Source organism: Oryctolagus cuniculus, chromosome 9 (genome assembly GCF_964237555.1).
Source record: "Oryctolagus cuniculus chromosome 9, mOryCun1.1, whole genome shotgun sequence".
NCBI classification, from domain to species: Eukaryota; Metazoa; Chordata; class Mammalia; order Lagomorpha; family Leporidae; genus Oryctolagus; species Oryctolagus cuniculus.
In genome coordinates, this window is record NC_091440.1 from 17,628,914 (window position 1) to 17,647,649 (window position 18,736).

Below are 18,736 nucleotides of genomic sequence, written 5' to 3' on the forward strand. Positions count from 1 at the left end.
CTGTTTTTTTCAATGTACAGAAAATTCTTCACTGAAAATGCTTTAGTTTATAATTGTTTTTCTCTGGACTGTCTATCCTAAGCAAAGAATATTATTTGAATAGATTTTATTCTTAAACTTTTTTCCTATTAGTTTTTCTTACAATTGTCTTTCTTAAAAAAATAGTAAAGTTTGTAGAAGGAGGCAATAGGGGCATGTTTTATTGGTCCAATAATACTTACATCTAATGGTTAGAGCCTTTGGCATGACCAAGTACTCAAGGCTTATATTGCTATTAAAAGTCTTTATGGAAGAGCAACAGCAACAAAATTATATAATACAAAATCTTGCAATTACACGTAATAAAAAATAGTATACAATTAAACTATGGAAGAACCCACATGAATTTTGTGATCAAATAATTCATTTCAAGCTCTTTATATGATGTACTTCAATTACTGATGAATTCCGGACCACATAAACATTTTAGGAGGCTAAGAAAACATTTTTTTGTCTGTTCTTCGTGCCATACTTTGTACCTCAATGAACAGAATAAACTATTTGGGGATAAGAACACTGCTGATCTAATTACTTTTCTATATGCTGTATTAATGGTAACTCAGTGCCCATCCAAAAACTTTCCCACTGTGGCTATCACATTCATGGGGAAAATGTATGTCTAGGACATTTGCCATATTAAAGGGAATTTTCTCGGGGAACAGTTTTTTTTAAAGATGTATTAATTTACTTGGAATTATTTATTTGGACAGAGAGAAAAGGAGAGGGGAAGAGGGGACGGGAGAGGGGAAGAAGGGACGGGAGAGGGAGAGGGTCAAAGAGAAGAGTGTGAGTGTGTGGGCGGGGAGAGAGAGAGAGAGAATCATCCATATACTGCTTTACTCCCCAAATGGCTGTAACAACCAGGGCTGGCCAGATCAAACCCAGAAGAAGGAATTCCATCTGGGTCTCCCATGTGGGTCACAGGGACTCAAGCTCTTGGGCCATGATCTGCTGCTTTCTAGATGCATTAGCAGGAAATTGCATCCAACGTGGAAACAAGACTCCATCCCAGGCACTCACGTGGTATTCAGGTGTCTCGGGCCATAGCCTAACCCGCTGTGCCACAGCGCCTGCCGTAGGGATCCATTTGTTGTTTTCTACGAGGGAATCAACTTTGAGAGTGGGGATTCTTCCAACCTTAAAAGGACTGTGATTTCTCTGGTATGTAAACCTGAGCAAACAGCTCACATTTTGGAAAAGAAATTAATCAGCCATCTGTCATCTGCTGTGCCTCAGTGTCTCCAGCATGGTTACAGATGTTTATGCTCCTCAGTGCTCTGGGCTCGCGTACTCAGGGATCTAGAGTTACCACTATTTACAAGCTTATTGGACTTGAAATGCTGAGACAGAGCTCTTCCATCTGCTGGCTCACTCCCCAAATGCCCACAACAGCCAGGCGTGGGCCAGACAGAAGGCAGGAGCCTGGAACTCCCTCTGGGTCTTCCACTTGGGTGGCAGGGACTCAAGCACTTGAGCCATCACCGGCCAGCTCCCAGGGCGAACATCAGCAGGTTGCAGGCAAGGCCGATCCTCAGGCCTAGGGACTCTGATATGGGATGCAGCAGGTGTCGGTGGGCCAACTTAGATTCTGAGCAAACACCTGCTCAACAAAGCCCTATTAATGAAATGAGTTGCTCTGTGCTTTCACAGAGATAGACAAGTAGATCAAAGCCACCACAAGTGATAAGTGGGAGAGAATGGTCCTCAAAGGAGAAGGCTGGCCCTCCTGAGCGGTGGTTCCAGAACTAGTCCCGCCACTGGCTCTGTCACTGATAAGTCTTCCCAATCCCCACCTTCAGAAAAATGGGGCTAATAAACATACTGTAATCAGTTCTGTAAAACAGTTCTGCTCAGACCTGCGTGTCATTACAGTATTTTTCTGAGTTGTGGCTCAACTTCTCTTAGCTGTTTTCAAATGCACTAGCCTTGAGAAAAGTGTGAAATCTGATATCTGATATACTACAAAAAAGTAAATAATAGCATAATGGAGGTGTGAATATACCAGCTGGATATACAAAAAAACTCTCTTTCTTCCTCACCACTGTGATTGTGTGCTCCTCATTGTCAGCAAAATAATCAACCCAGCCTAACCCACTAATTTAGGCATATGTTTAAGATAACTTGGTCTCTTTGGGTAAGGGAACAGTTTGTGAGATTTCCTGTCCCTCTCTGCTCCTGCCTGAGGTTCAGCAAGGTGACAGGGTCTATCAGTGAGGGGCCTCGTCCTGACCCTGGTCCACTGTTGGCTCTGGAATCTCAGTTGGCCCTGCCTAGGCCTAGTGGTCCTACCTGTTGGAGGTTGCAAGCCCACCTCTGCCTTGGGGATGCCGTGGTAGTGCTGAGACACAGCCCAGCCCCCCACTGCCCTTTGTTTTAGAAAGTTCACCCAGGAGATGTCAAGGTCAGGAGCCTGTCACACCCCTTCCTATGACCTTCTAGGAACCTTGCCCACTCCATCATCCACCCTGTGCACCTCTCCATAGACCCCCTAGAGAATTTGGGGTGCTTTCCTCTCCCTATAGAGTAGTTGACTAAGGGACACTCCAGGAACCGAGCCCAGGCCTGCCTCTGTCACCCTGGGAGGAGTCGGGCAGAAGTCACTTTGTGTCTATACTTCTCCCCCTTACTCTCCCTGGCCCCAGCCAACTTTGCCCTAGCCCACCTCCGCCTCCTCTCCTTGGCTATACCTACCCCCTCCTACTCTGGAGGCTGCAACGGTGAAACTTGACCTACCAGGAAGAGAAAACACAGGGGTTGAATATTTTGGAAGTATCATCCCAATTATACTGTGACTTTCCCTGATGGAAAGGAGGTCTTCCTCTGCCCTTCTGTTACTTCTGAACTGCGCTTCTGCTTCCAGGCTTCCATCCACCCCCTGGGCCAGTGCCTTCCATCTGCCTCCATTTGCCCCTCAGCATCAACAAGGGGCCGTGCACAAACCAAGACCCCCAGCACCCCCTTTCTAAACAGAAATCTCAAAAAAGAAGCAAGATGTGGAGCCGTGACTATAATGGGTTGCTTTGGGTGGATGAAAGGAGGAAAATACCTAAGAATTCGTATTGGTGTTTGCTCTGATTTGGATAAACACTGGAAGGGAACTTTTTTTAAGAGAATTTTTTTAATGTTAGTTGGGGTGTGCAGGAAATCAGGACTAGTTTGCCTTTGGGTTCAACTCTTTGCAAATAAATAAAGGGTTTTAGCTCTTGTTTGTGGTTTTTGGTGGTTCTGAAGGAGAACGGCTCCCTGGTTGACCTCCCTACACCTAGATCTGGCTACAGACTACCACCAAAATCCCCCAGTGATGCCTGGCCGGCCATGTGTGGGATGAAGTGGGACTTACTCAGCATGCACTCTGAGGCCATTTTGGATCAGAGTCACGCCCTCCTCCCACTCTGCACCTCCCCACCTGGCACTGCGTCTGCCTCTCCATTTCTTCGCACCCTCCTCCGGCCTGCTGTACCCCACCTCTTTCTTTTTACACCTTAACACTATCTTCCCAGGAAATTGCTATAGAGCACCGACAGTTCTAACATCTGCTCACCCCAGAATTGAACAGAATGAATAAGATTTTTGCCTATGTCATACTACACAACAATTCCTTGTCGTGGTCTTTCTCCACTCCCACCCATTGTCAGAGACAATGGCATTCTTCATGCAGTGGTGTTTGTTGATTGAATACATGATTTCAGTGTTAATGAAAATATTTTTAAAGTAACAAAGTAAACACAAGAGAGCTCATTAGATCATTTAAATCTGTGATTTTTCAAAAAGATATGTGTGTGTTTTAATAAGCAAACAGAACAAAATTATGGTCAGGATAATGGAGTCTAAGTGTTAAAGAGCAACTGCTAAATATGTTAATAGATAAAAATCATGTGTAATTGCCATGTTCTTTGGATGCCAACAATACCACGAACTGGTTTCTCAGGCCCTGGACAACGTTAGACTTCACTTGGGTAGAGAAAGTGTTTCCATTGTACGCACAACAAATTTGCTTTTGGATCTGCTTTCATGGGTAAAACAATGGTGGTTTAACTTCTTTCACACTCAAATTATCACAGTAGGCATGAATCTAAACAAGGTCATAAAATATTTGTAAACATGATATGAGTTCATTGCAATCTCCATGAAAATAGTTTGTGAACTGTATAAAAAACTTGATAAAATACTCTCACTCCATCTTTTTCTGTCTTGCCTTTCAGACAAATTTTTAAAAACAGAATTCTGCAATGGTTCAAGAAATTGATTCTTTATAGATATATTTTGGATTTTTAAAAAGGAATTTGTGATCTGTGCGAGCCAGCATTTGTGGCCCAGCAGGTTAATCCACTGCCTGTGATGCCAGCGACCCAAATGGGTGCCAGTTCACATCCCAGTTGCTCCACTTCCGATCCAACTCCCTACTATGGCCTGGGAAAGCAGTGGAAGGTGGCCCAAGTGCTTGGGCCCCTGTAGCCACATGGGAGCCTTGGATAAAGCTCCTGGTTCCTGGCTTCAGACTGGCCCAGCCCTGGCCATTGTGGTCATGTGGGAAGTGAACCAGCGGATAGGAGATCTCTCTCACTCGCTCTCTGTCTTTCCTCTGTCTATAACACTGCCTTTAAAATAAATAAATCTTCAAAAAAATTGTAGTCATGAAAATATGAATTCATCGCCTGACTTTCAGATAAAATCTTTAGCATGTTAACAACGAAGATTAAGTTTGAAATATACTCACATAGCTCGTATCTTGCTTCCTAAAGAGGAAATAAGCAATAATTTTTGAGCCAGAAAAATGTGAAATCTGACAGTAGGTTAAAAACCAAACCTGGAACAGTATAAGTTAAGGCTGCTTTATCCCTGAAATAGCACAGCTGGCAAGTTCTGCCACTTTCTGAAGTTGGACAATTGTCCACAAATTCTCAAACCCAGGGTCATCAACAATGACCCATGAAAGAGTTCTCAGAAAGAGGTGGCAGACATCGGTATAGTTTGCTTCCATGTATGAAATGTGGCTCCAATGAGAGAAGTACTGTCTTTGCAAGTTACAAATCCTTTGAAATTGGAATCCAGAAAACCTCTCTGTGGGAGTCGCTTCTTCCTTTCTTAATGAGGTGAGTAGCATTGTCTTCACTCTCCAGCTGGTTTCTCAGAAACCAGAATCAGCCTTCCATATAAATATAATTTCATGTTGTGGGTAGTAAGTGCTCCCACACCACATGCCTCAGCTTCTTTAGAAGTCAACGGCATGGCCGGGAAGGCCTGTCTTCCCAATCGGAATGTGAAACCGGGCCCTCCAAATGGCTTCATATTTAACCATTAACTATTAAGAGCAGCAACTGCCTAAAATAAAAGTCCTTGGCATAATAACCATTTTCACAAAACTAATTCCCTCAAATAGGCATGTCCTAATGGACCAATAAAACTTGCCTTGTCGTGCCTGAATACAGCATTCCCCCCATTTAGGGCTGGCTGTAATTGGTGATCAGTGTTCAGGAGAAAGTGGGAGGTGTGGCAGCTTTACATAATGATACTGTACACTGGGCTTCCACGGGGCCTTTCATCTGAAGATCTCAAAGTACTTGACAAACACTAATTAATACTCATGACACCCCGGAGAGGGAGGTAAGTATTATTATCCCCATTTCACAGATGAAGAAATGGCGAGGTTAAGTTGGGTAACCTGGTGAGTCAGGGGCCGAGTGAAGAGTTCCTAATTCCTGGTCTTGTGCTCACACCAGCATTACAAGGGGCCGCCATTGGAAAGATAAAAGGAAAGGCACCTCATTTTCGAATACCCCTAGGTGAAAACACCAATTATAAATGGGATTACAATTAAGCCATTTGATTTTAACAACAGTAATACCATCTTGTAATCTTCAAACTTTATTATAAAAAATCAAAATACCATTTAAAGTAGTTTCTTAGACTCTGAAACATAAAACAAAGATGATTTGGTCATGGAAGAAGCAATACAGAAATTTATGGTGAGTCATTTGAGATAGAGGTCACAGAGTTTGGTTGCATTTGTTTTTTAGGATACTGGGTCAGATTCTGGCAACAAGTCTAGCAGTCCCAAGGGCAGAGGCGAACCTTCTTAGAGTTTGCTTGCATGCAGGACCACTGGGCATAACGCTCCGTAGATGTTGGCTAAGCCAATGAAACCTACTAAGTGCCAAGATGGTAAAGGGAACAGGAGAGAACGTGAAGAGGAACTGAATACAAGAAGGAATAAAGAACCGAGAGTCTAGAAGAAGGAATGGGCCAAGGGCTCAGGGTGAAAGCCTCGAGTTCTAGGTTGAAATTGGAGCACTCAGTTTTCGAAGAACTCCCTGACAGTCCCCTCCGGAAGCTGTGTTATTGCTTACAAACCATTATACAGCTTTGTTCAGCAAAAGTCAATTGGCTTTTAAACACCCCACTGGGTTCTTACAGTTCCTGTTTAGAAGGCTGACTGTTAAATGTTGTTCTGTGCAAGAGGGGACTTGGAAATAGGTTTGAGATGAGCAGGGAATCAGCCGTACCGGCCTCATTTGGTTTCTCCAAATCTCTCTGCCTCAGCACCCTTGCAGGGGACCACATACCCTGATGCCTTTACCAACTTCCACCCCTACATTCCTCACCCAGTTAACTGTCCCCTAGCCTTTTCATTTCCATTTAAACATCATTAGCTCTTTAGATTACATTAGCTCTGTGGTTACACCTTCTGAGAACTCTGCTTTTTCCCTTCATAATAGCTATCCCAGCTTTTAATTAAATATACGGGTTTTTAAAAATTAATGTGTTTTCCTCTTCCTACCCACGCTGTCTCTTTCATGAAGGTCCTTGTCATTTTGATTCCTATTACAACTTCAGCATGTAAGAAGTCCTCAATAAATATCTGTTGGATGAATAAACAGACACATTGCTAATTACTGAGAAACAGGGAACTGGTAGCATTTTGGATGAGCTCCTCTTAAAACAGTGAAAAGCAGCCCCTGTTAGTAGGAAGTAGGCCTGGTACTGTTAGTCTCCAGCGTTGCTGTGAGCTGGCCTACCACTCATAGCCAGGCCACCGCGTACATCACCATTTCACAGACTATCAGGGTCAGTCAAGGCCATCCCTTGATTGTGACAAATCAAGACAAAACGAGAATATTGTCCAAATCCCCCAAATATCCAAGCATCCCATCTTCTGGGTAATATGAGTGATGGCTGCTTCTTTGCCAGTCATAGCTAGAGCCTGGCATCGTTCTTCCCACTTCTTAGTACTGTGTCTGGGCTGTGAGTCAGCAATGCAACAGTCATGGGCACTGTTTCTAATGCACATGTTTCTTGAATGCATCTCCTGAACAAACCTTCCTACGTGGTTGTGCCATGGTGTTCCCTGTTAATGAGGCAACGATGGGATTTAGCAAGAACTCAATCCAGGTCTCCCAGGGAAGTGGCAGGAACCCAACTACCTGAAACCATTACCACTGCCTCCGAGGGTCTGGATTAACAGGAAGCTAGAGACAGGAGCCAGAGCGAGGGGTCAAACCCAGGTGGGTACTCTGCTGTGGGACAAAGGTGTCCTAACCAGCATCCTAACTGCTAGGCTAATTGCCCACCCAATGAAGCATTTTAATGACATGGTAAAAACCTTTTCTTCTAGCGTTTCTATGTCAGTTTTTGCAGTTAGAGCTGGGGAGTTTTCCATGGTCTACACTGTGAAATATGAGAGTCCAATGTAGGCTTCTTGAATGCTAGGAATGTTCTATGGAAGCTCGAGAAAGGAGCACCTTCAGATCAATTACATTGTGGTGCAGAGAGAAATACCTTTATTTTAAAAATAGTATTTATTGGGGCTGGTGCTGTGGCACAGTGGGTAAAGCCACCGCCTGCAGTGCCGGCATCCTGTATTGGTGCCAGTTCAAGTCCTGGCTGCTCTACTTCTGATCCAGCTCTCTGCTGCTGGCCTAAGAAAGCAATAGAAGAGAGCCGGCGCCGTGGCTCAATAGGCTAATCCTCCACCTTGCGGTGCCGGCACACCGGGTTCGAGTCCCGGTTGGGGCGCCGGATTCTGTCCCGGTTGCCCCTCTTCCAGGCCAGCTCTCTGCTATGGCCAGGGAGTGCAGTGGAGGATGGCCCAGGTGCTTGGGCCCTGCACCCCATGGGAGACCAGGAAAAGCACCTGGCTCCTGGCTCCTGCCAGGATCAGCGCGGTGCGCCGGCTGCAGCGGCGGCCATTGGAGGGTGAACCAACGGCAAAAAAGGAAGACCTTTCTCTCTGTCTCTCTCTCACTGTCCACTCTGCCTGTCAAAAAAAAAAAAAAAAAAAAAAAAAAAAGAAAGCAATAGAAGATGATCCAAGTGCTTGGGCCCCTGAACCTGCGTGGGAGACCTGGAAGAAGCTCCAGGCCTCTGGTTTAGGATTGACACAGCTCTGGCCATTGCAGTCATTTGGGGAGTGAACCAGTCAATGGAAGACCTCTCTCTCTCTCTCTAACTCTGCCTTTCAAATAAATGAATCTTTAAAAATAGTACTTATTAAATTTTTCTAAATGTATAGAAAAGAATACAGATCGTCTAAATTGAGTTATCATGGATGGCATTTTATAATGTACCCAGTGTTTTCTTCTTTATTTTGCATAAATATGTTATATATATTCATATACAACTATGAAAAAATGTTTCCAAGTCTCTATTGGAGAAAGAAAGAGGGCCTGCCACAGGAAGAGGCTCCCTAGCACCCCAAGAACAGATGGACCCAAAGCCAAACATGAGGACCAGTGGTTGGGGCCGTAAAAGTCACCTGGAGCAGTGGCTTTCACACTCATCAGAAATAAGAAACACCCAGAGGGCTTGTTCAACGTGACACCCGGCTTCCTCCTGCTCCCTGGATGCAGCAGGTCTGGGACTGGTCCCTGGCGTCTGCATTTCTAACTTTCTAAGAGTTCCCAGGTGCTGTCAATGGCTCTGATTTGGGACCACATTTCAGGAGCTACTGACAGAGAGTAAAACTAAACTGAAGAGTCAGATAAAATGATGAATTAATTGTGGGTGGAGTTGGGGCCGCTCAGAACTTCTTTCTTTGATTCTGTGGAAATGTTTCCTGCAGGGCGTTAATCCCCTTCCCGGCTAAGGAGATGGCGCCTGCTAAGCCTCACTGAAGACATTTCAGTAGAATGAGCTGTTGTCGCGCTCTGGGGCTACACTCCTGAAGTGAGTCTTTCACTGAACCATACGTAGATATAGACCATGAGGAGTGTGGGGCCACTTGGGTTCAGAACCTGGGAGCCACCTGCGGAGTTTAAGTCTTACACTCCTGACGTCCATCTTAACTGTTTTCTAAGTAAGTAATAATAAATAAGTAAGTGTTCTGGTGGCACTGACATTCCCACGAGGAACGAGCAGACAGAAGGCAAACCTGTGAGCCACAAATACATAATCATTTTGATCATGACCCCTTGCATATTTTCTGGGGTCGTGCGTGAGGGGTTATGTGAGCAGGTGGCATCAGCTGAGGCTCCTGGGTGCTTCTGGGGCTTCCAACCTGCTGCTGTGAGGTGCCAGGTCCATAGAGGAGCAACAGAGAGATACGGATTTTGTGCTGTAAAAAAGTAATGATGGGGGTGGGCCTTTGGCCCAGCACTTAAGATCCTACAGCAGATTACCTGAGTTCGAGTCCTGGCACTTCTCCTGACTCCGGCTTCCTGCTAATGCAGGCCATGGGATGCAATGGTGCAGTCTCAAGTAACTGGGTTCCTGCCACTCACGTGGAAAATCTGGATTGAATTTTTGGCTGCTGGCCTTGGCCTGGCCTAGCCCAAGTTATTGCAGGTATTTGGGGAATGATCCAGAGGATGGGAGCTCTCTCTCCCCTACCCATAATTTTTCTGTTTCTCTGCCTCTCAAAGAAATACATACTTAAAAAATTGGAAATGGATATGGAAGGTCAAAAAATTCAACCCTCCTCCCAAGACATCTACTTTAAATCCCTGGGATCTGGGAAGGTGACCTTTTTGGAAAAGGTTTTTTTTTTTTTTTTATTTAGTAAATATAAATTTCCAAATACAGTTTATGGATTACAATGGCTTCCCCCCCCCCATAACTTCCCTCCCACTCGCATCCCTCCCATCTCCCGCTCTCTCTCCCATTTCACTCACATCAAAATTCACTTTCAATTATCTTTATATACAGAAGATCGATTTAGTATATATTACGTAAAGATTTCATCAGTTTGCACTCACACAGAAACACAAAGTGTAAAATACTGTTTCAGTACTAGTTATAGCATTACTTCACACTGGACAACACATTAAGGACAGATCTCACATGAGAAGTAAGTACACAGTGACTCCTGTTGTTGACTTAACAATTTGACACTCTTGTTTATGGTGTCAGTAATCTCCCTAGGCTCTAGTCATGAGTTGCCAAAGCTATGGAAGCCTTTTGAGTTCTCTGACTTCGATCTTATTCTGACAGGGTCATAGTCAAAGTGGAAGTTCTCTCCTCCCTTCAAAGAAAGGTACCTCCTTCTTTGATGGCCTTGTTCTTTCCACTGGGATCTCACTCACGGAGATCTTTCATTTAGGTCTTTTTTTTTTTCCAGAGTGTCTTGGCTTTCCATGCCTAAAATACTCTCATGGGCTCTTCAGCCAGATCCGCATGCCTTAAGGGCTGATTCTGAGGCCAGAGTGCTGTTTAGGACATCTGCCATTCTATGAGTCTGCTGTGCATCCTGCTTCCCATGATGGATTGTTCTCTCCCTTTTTGATTCTATCAGTTAGTATTAGCAGACACTAGTCTTGTTTGTGTGATCCCTTTGACTCTTAGACCTATCAGTGTGATCAATTGTGAACTGAAATTGAATACTTGGACTAGTGAGATGGCATTGGTACATGCCACCTTGATAAGATTGTATTGGAATCCCCTGGCACGTTTCTAACTCCACCATTTGGGGCAAGTCCAATTGAGCATGTCCCAAATTGTACATCTCCTCCCTCTCTTATTCCCACTCTTATATTTAACAGGGATCACTTTTCAGTTAAAATTTAAACACCTAAGAATAATTGTGTGTTAATTACAGAGTTCAACCAATAGTACTAAAACAAAAAAAAAATACTAACATGGATAAAGTATTATAGGAAAAGGGTTCTTTGAAATAAAGTTAAAGAGCTTGAAATGAGATCATTCTGGATTATCTGGTTGGACTCTAAGTCCCATGACAAGTGTCCCTCTAAGAGAGAAGCAGATGGGGCTGGCGCTGTGGCGTAGTGGGTGAAGCCGCCTCCTGCAGTGCTGATATCCCATATGGACACCAGTTTGAGTCCCGGCTACTCCACTTCCAAAGAGAGGTGGAGAAAGAGTCTCCACAAGAATCTCAAAAGATCTGGGGCCCTGTGGCTCCTGGATCCAGACGTCTTGACCCCCAGAACTGGGAGAGAAAACATTTCTATTGTCAAGTGGCCCCGTTTACAGGAACTTGTTTTTCGGAAGCCACAGAGAGTTAATACAGGAGAAAGGGGCTGGCACCGTGGCTCACTTGGCTAATCCTCCACCTGCGGCACCGGCACACCGGGGTCTAGTCCTGGTCAGGGTGCCGTATTCTTTCCCGGTTGCTCCTCTTCCAGTCCAGCTCTCTGCTGAGGCCCGGGAGGGCAGTGGAGGATGGCCCAAGTGCTTGGGCCCTGCACCCCATGGGAGACCAGGAGGAAGCTCTTGGATCCTGGCTTCGGATCGGCACAGCTCCGGTTGTAGCAGCCATTTGGGGGGTGAACCAACGGATGGAAGATCTCTCTGTCTCTCTCTCTCTCACTGTCTATAACTCTACCTGTCAAATAAATAAAAATTTTAAAAAATTACAGGAGAGATTAGCAACGGTCCACAATTATTAGTTGATGTATTTATTCAGTGGATGTCGCCCTCCCCTCCCCTCACTAACAAGAGCTCCCAGAGGGCAAGGATTCCTGGGTGCTGTTTCGTTGCTGTGCCTGCAAGGTGCATAGTTCCCAGCGTGTAAATACCGTTAAACACGGTGATAGTGAAGAGCGTGATCTGAGACGTTTGAGTAGATGAGACGTAGAAGATGAACTGAAGAGGAGATGTGTATTCAGGATGGAGGGACAGAGCTTGACACAGAGCCCTGAGCAGGGATGGGCTCCATGGCTCTGCCTGCTTGGGAGAAGACAGGACGGACACAGTGGGACAGACAAGGGGGGATGGGTTTATGCAGCAGGCAGGGGATGACAGCAGACTGAGCCTCTAGGGATGCTATCAACAATTTCATCGGTGTTCCTTTACCTGTCCCAGGTGCTATTCTTGAGGTGCATAAGCTGGGTGCTTTTTTTTTTTCTCCGTCTTACTGACTTTGATTATCACTGTTCCATAGAATTCTTTTTTTATTTAATGTCAGCCTAACTCCAAGGAGGAAATCTGTGTTCCAGGCTTTTCGACCTAACGTTTACTCTACTTTCTCAACATTTTCATGCCAGCCACGATTCCCTGGCACGTTCCCTCAGCTGTCCTAAATACTAGCCCCTCCTTCAGTTTTTTCCACAATTAATAAATGCTCTTTTCCCCACTTCCCTTTATCCGATGCTGAGTCGGTCGTTTTGCCTCTGTCAGTTCTTTCAGGCACAGAACATATGGCTTTGCCATGGTTGATTATAACTGACTAGCAATATTTATATGACATTTCATCTCCAGGGCTTTTCACATTTCTTTAAGACCTCTTTTGTGGGCATCTTTTTTTATTTTCCTTTTGCACGCACTGTATGCAAGTATCAATTTATTTTTCACTTCAAACATCTTCCGTATCATCTTTTTGTCTCTTAAACATATCTTAGTAGTTATTTTGAATTTCAAGCCATCTTCCTTGTGTTTTAGTTTTTGCATTTTATCAATTTCTCATAAGAACTTTCTCGTAGGAGCTAGGTTCTCTTGCCCTGCCTACTCAGGAGATCTTGCAGAACCAAAAAAGGAGGAGCAGTAATAAACATTGTCTCCTGACAGTCTATGTTTATGACCACAATATAACTCAAGGCGCATTTTCCAGCCTAACTTTAGCCCTTCATGGTTTTTTTCCCCAAGGCTTTCACTCTCAGGAGAGAACGAAGTGGCAAATGACATTCGGACCAAATCCTTTGGTAGAACTGACGATGCGTGAGAATAATTCAATAATTTGAGAATATTTCAGGTCGAACGTCTCAGAAAACTTAGGCAGTTTTATCTGTCGCTCCCCCTCTTCGTGGAGGAACGACACAGGACCCTGCGCTGTTCTTTCGTCTGCTCGGCCCTCCCCGGGTTTGCTGCTGGTTCTTCCCGGGTTGGCTACTATCCCTTCCACCTCCGTGGAAGGGCAGTTCCCCCTGGCCGCATTCCCCACTTCCGCAGGGGAGCGGCACACTGCCGGCCGGCTCTCTGGGGGGCTGCACGGGTTCCCTTAGATGTTCCCCATAGATGTTTCTGGTGCGTGCCGTCTCTCTCCTCCTTTATAGTCCTCCTCCACCAATCCCAACTCGGCTGAGTATGCTGCTCTCCAATCAGGAGCAAGTCCTACAGTTAATTGGTTGAACTGGAGGCAGCTGTGCGGAAGCTGTTTACTTCTCTCCCAGCGCCATATTGTGGGAGAGCAGATGCATAGAATAAGTCTTAATTCCAGTAACTTAGTCCAGTCCGGATTGCTCCCCACAGATCCCCCTTTCTTTTTATTTTTTGGCGTTGATACGCGCCTGTCTTCGGTGTCCCGCGGACACACTCTGCTCTACTTGCTAGAGTTGCCACAGGCTCTTACAAGTCCTATCAGGCAAACCGAATCCGGGTCCTCTCTTCGCCATGTTGTGAGGAGGTTTTTAGGCGCTGATGCGTGCCTGTGTTCGGTGCCCTGCAGCGCATGCTCTGCTCTGCTAGAACTGCCTGCAGGTGTTTACAAAACCTATCAGGCAAACCGAATCCAAGCCTTCTCATTGCCGTATTGTGGGGGAGACTTATTAGTGTTGGTTTGTGCCTATCTTCGGTGACCTGCAGCTCATACTCTGGTCGAGCTTTGCTGGCGCTTACCGCCTTAAATCAGGCAGACCGAATCCAAGCCTCCTAATTGGCATGTTGAGGGGAGGCCTTATTTTTCTCTATTTCTCTATCTCCGGGCATTCCTACCTCTCCCATTTCACTTCTATCTTCCAGCATTCCCATTTCTCTTTTACTTCACTTCCAAACTTCTGTTTCTCTTATCCCTGCGGCTTTCCGGCACCTCGCCCCGCCGGCGGGTTCCCGGCTCTGCGCCGCTTCAGCCCGCGCGCCTCTCTGCGCGGCTTCCCGGCTTTGCGCGGTCCGCGGTCTCCACGCTTAACCCTTTCGCGTCTGAACCACGGCCTACGCCAGCGTTCCCTATCTATTCACGCCCCGTGCTCTCTCTGCACGCGGCGGCTTCCGCGAGTAACACAGCGTAGCTTGCGTCTCCACCACTAGCATTCAATCCAAGTTCCCCGGGCTAGCCTGGCGAATTCAACCCAGCGTACGTCTCCGCCCCACGGTTTGGCTTTCCGTCCTTTGCTCCCCGGGCTAATCAGACGGATCCCAATCTGGCTTGCGTCTCAGCTTCTGGTTTTAACTTTTCGCCCCCTATTCCCGGGCTAACTTGAGAATCCCAAAGTGGCTTTCGTTTCCGCCTCGGCCTGCACTCGCGGCTTCATTTTCCCTAACATTTTTCTCTACCCGGTATGTTTCCCCAAACTTTCCTCCAACAATACTCCTCCCTCATTTCTCCTGGCCTCTCCCCACAGTCCGCGTCCGAGTCTGTTTGTTCTAGCTTTAACTTTCGCTTTCGACCTTAGAGATTTCTCCCAGCTTCCCCCCGTAGTCCGTATCTGAGTCTATGCCTAGGCTTTCAATAGCTTCTTCCGGCTCCTTTTTCGTCCGGCTTTTCCCTAGGCTGTTTGCTAGTCTCTCTCTCCGGTATTTTCCCAATTCTTCCCGTTTCTTCCCGTTTCTTCCCTCCTAAGTTTGCTATCCGTCCTAAGTTTCCTATCCGTGCTAGGTTTCCTATCCGAGTCACGACACCATTATGTCGCTCCCCCTCTTCGTGGAGGAACGACACAGGACCCTGCGCTGTTCTTTCGTCTGCTCGGCCCTCCCCGGGTTTGCTGCTGGTTCTTCCCGGGTTGGCTACTATCCCTTCCACCTCCGTGGAAGGGCAGTTCCCCCTGGCCGCATTCCCCACTTCCGCAGGGGAGCGGCACACCGCCGGCCGGCTCTCTGGGGGGCTGCACGGGTTCCCTTAGATGTTCCCCATAGATGTTTCTGGTGCGTGCCGTCTCTCTCCTCCTTTATAGTCCTCCTCCACCAATCCCAACTCGGCTGAGTATGCTGCTCTCCAATCAGGAGCAAGTCCTACAGTTAATTGGTTGAACTGGAGGCAGCTGTGCGGAAGCTGTTTACTTCTCTCCCAGCGCCATATTGTGGGAGAGCAGATGCATAGAATAAGTCTTAATTCCAGTAACTTAGTCCAGTCCGGATTGCTCCCCACATTATCTATTACCTTTGTTTAAAAAAAAAAAAAACACAAAATCTTCAAAGAAAGGTTTTCATAACTTTCCAGGCATGGTCATGGTCAATAAGTGTTGAAACAGATAGAATTACAGTCGTAATAACTCTCCAAAAAAAACAGCCAGCCCCTTGGCCCTACATTGGGTGTTTCATTCTGAGAGCACGTTTGAATGTTAGAAAACTGCCCACCTTTGGCTAACAACCCCTAAAATAAAGGTAGCAGGATAGTTTCCAGCTTATCCATCGTTCTAGTAAACTTCTTGTTTTGAAGGTTTTTTTCAAATGTGAAAGCATTCAGAGGCACAAAACCTGCTCAAAGCCCAGGTTTCTGCTTTGTTATCACAGAGAACAAACTGAAAACAAGCATTTCTCAGGATTGCTATGATCAAAGCAACTGAATGACCGGTCTGAGAGCCCGACTAAGCACTTTGCCACACAGGGGATTGTATAATTTCAAAATGTAAGAATATACAGGAAAACTGTCTATGCAGCTCTGTAAAGAACATACCTGTCTAGAATATAAGACTGGGCCCAAATTATAACCCTGCCACTAAGCAGCCATTCATCAACTTCCTTGTTGTGAGAAACAAAGGGACGCCATACCCACTTTCCTCTTTGAACCTGGACGGCACCAGCTAAATGCCCTCCTAGGGCAATAGGGAATGTTGACAGCCAAGATCTCCTATGACATTATGAGGAAGAGGGTTGTATGGCCTTTGTGCCACTGTGTCAAAGTAAGGAATTCCCATAATCACCAGGGAATAAGCCTGGTTCCCCAACACCATCACACGCCACCTTCTCCTCCCACCCTGGGGAAAATCCAGGATTGGTTTTCCTTCCACAGTAATAAATAAAACTGCTCTCTAGAATGATGGGAGGAGTGTTTGGCCTAGTGGTTAAGAGGCTGTTGGGGAGCAGGCGCTGTGATGCAGTCTGTTAATCCCCCGCCTATGGTGCCAGTTCTAGTCCTGGCTGCTCCTCTTCCAGTCCGGCTCTCTGCAATGGCCTGGGAAAGCAGTAGAAGATGGCCCAAGTGCTTGCGCCCCTGCACCCACATGGGAGACCTGGAAGATGCTCCTGGCTCCTGGCTTCGGATCAGCCCAGCTCTGGCCATTGCGGGCATTTGGGGAGTGAGCCAGCAGGTGGAAGACCTTTCTGTCTCTCCCTCTCACTGTCTGTAACTCTACTTCTCAAATAAATAGATAAAATCTTAAAAAAAAAAAAAAAAAGGCTGTTGGGATACCCGCATCCCACGTCAGAATGTCTGGATTCGATACCCTGCCTTAGCCCCTGACTTCGGCTAATGCAGACCCTGAGAGCCACACGTGATGGCTCAAGTAGTCGGGTTGCTGACACCCATGTGGGAGATCTGGATTGCATTTCCACGTCCTGGCTTTGCCCCTTTCAATCTTGGTTGTTGCAAGCATTTGTGGAGCGACCCAGTAATGAGAGTGCTGTCTCTCACTTGCTCACTTCCTCTCTCTCTCTCTCTCTCACACACACACATATAATTAACCAAAAGCTAATTTTAAAAAAATAAAGCCTCAGTCTGGCTAACCCCAGCTGTTGCAGCTATTTTTGGGGAGTGAACAAGGGGATGGAAGATATCTGTCTCTCTGTCTCTCTCTCTCTGACTCTCTCTCTCTCTCTGTCTCTCTCTCTGTCTCTCTCTTTCTCTGTCATTCTGCCTCACAAATAAAACAAAATAAATCCTTTTTTTAAAAAAAAATAAAGAAAGACTAGTGAGTTTAAAAACAGGCATGTGTCTTTCTCCATAAAGTCCAAAAAATTGATAAATACAAAACTGGCTCTACAACTCAATGAGTATTCGCAACTCAGGACCCTTTCTGCATGGCCATGAGACTGCTGTCCTCACGAAGACATCACATCTAAGATCAAAGAAGGAAGGAAGAAAGGAGTAGGAAGAGGAAGGGAGCCGCCAGCATCGAGCCATCTGGAACCAAAAGCTGCCTAGAGATTTCCAGCTGATATCCTCACCGGCCAGAATTGACGGCACCACCTGCAAAGGAGGTAAAGAAAGGAAATACTGAGGTTAGCACATTGTGTTCCGTCTAATATCAGGATTCTGTGAACAAGAAAGTTGGAGGGAAATTAAACTGATTAATTATAGGGTCTGTCACAACCCTGAAACTTATAAACAATTGCAGAAAAAGGAACACCCATGATGTGTCTGAGAGAAAGCATCTATAACCCTGGCAGAATTGGATCTTGCGAAGCTGTTCCAAGGACAACCATGTTCCATCACAGAGCTCCTGGGATTGGACAAAGCCTCCAAAGGGTGAGTCTCTGGCACATGGCAAGTGGCAGTAAATATTAGCTGTGTGGTAGTGGTGCAGTGAAAGATATTAATTATTATTACAATGGCATGAGATAAATTAAGGATTACCCATTCATCCAACAACATTTATTGAGCTTCTTCTTTATATGAGAAGTTTTTCTGTCCAAATCCTGGGAAGCAGAATTTACTGGGTGATTCATATTATCAGGGAAAAACACAAACCTTTACTTTGGACTTGATATTCAGAGAAAAGGATGACTGCTTTTGGAAGACATACCTAAAGATTCAGAATACCATTTATTCTTTTCAACAGCAAAATTATAGATATGGGAAGCACTGTGGCCTCAATAAAAGATTGTAGTAAAAATCTTATGATATTAAAGTGACCACTGAACCATCTTAGGTGCGCAATTCAGCAATAAAAAGTTATACGTAACAATTTCAATTAAAGATTGAAATCAAATAAAAATTCTACTTATGGTTAGAACAAGGGAATGGAGACATAAAATAGAATCAAAACAAGAGAAAGCATTACTGTGAAAAACCTGTCAGTTCATCAATGAAAGTTGAACCCCACAGCATAAAAATTGGGCAAAGACAAGAATACTCCAATCATACATAATACAAATGGCCAATAAGCATATTAAAACATGAACTTTGGGCCGCTGCTGTGGCGTAGTGGGCAAAGCTGCCATCTGCAGTGCCGGCATCCCAGATGGCTTCTGGATCAAGTCCCAGCTGCTCTACTTCCGACCCAGCTCTCTGCTATGGCCTGGGAAAGCAGTAGAAGTCCTTGGGCCCCTGCCCTTGTGTAGGAGACCAAGAAGAAGCTCCTGGCTCCTGGCTTCGGATCGGTGCAGCTCCAGCCATTGTGGCCATCTGGGGAGTGAACCAGTGGATGGAAAACCTCTC

At 45.7% G+C, this 18,736-nt stretch overlaps 1 protein-coding gene across 3 annotated transcripts in view; it reads right to left on the reverse strand.

The window, feature by feature from the left end:
- Window positions 1–246: 246 nt before the first annotated feature.
- The window catches only part of LOC103349133 (uncharacterized), a 54,385-nt gene continuing 35,895 nt past the window's right edge, over window positions 247–18,736 (reverse strand). Inside the window, exons 3-4 of one of the 3 annotated variants that reach the window (XM_070048385.1) lie at window positions 17,524–17,545; window positions 247–11,812 (exon numbers count right to left, since the gene is read on the reverse strand). In XM_070048385.1, the coding sequence (XP_069904486.1) occupies window positions 11,801–11,812; window positions 17,524–17,545 (34 nt within the window). In that variant the 3' untranslated portion in view covers window positions 247–11,800. Of the gene's footprint in view, window positions 17,546–18,736 lie in introns of all 3 variants that reach the window. The other 2 variants (XM_070048386.1, XM_051849990.2) reach the window with 2 other exon arrangements.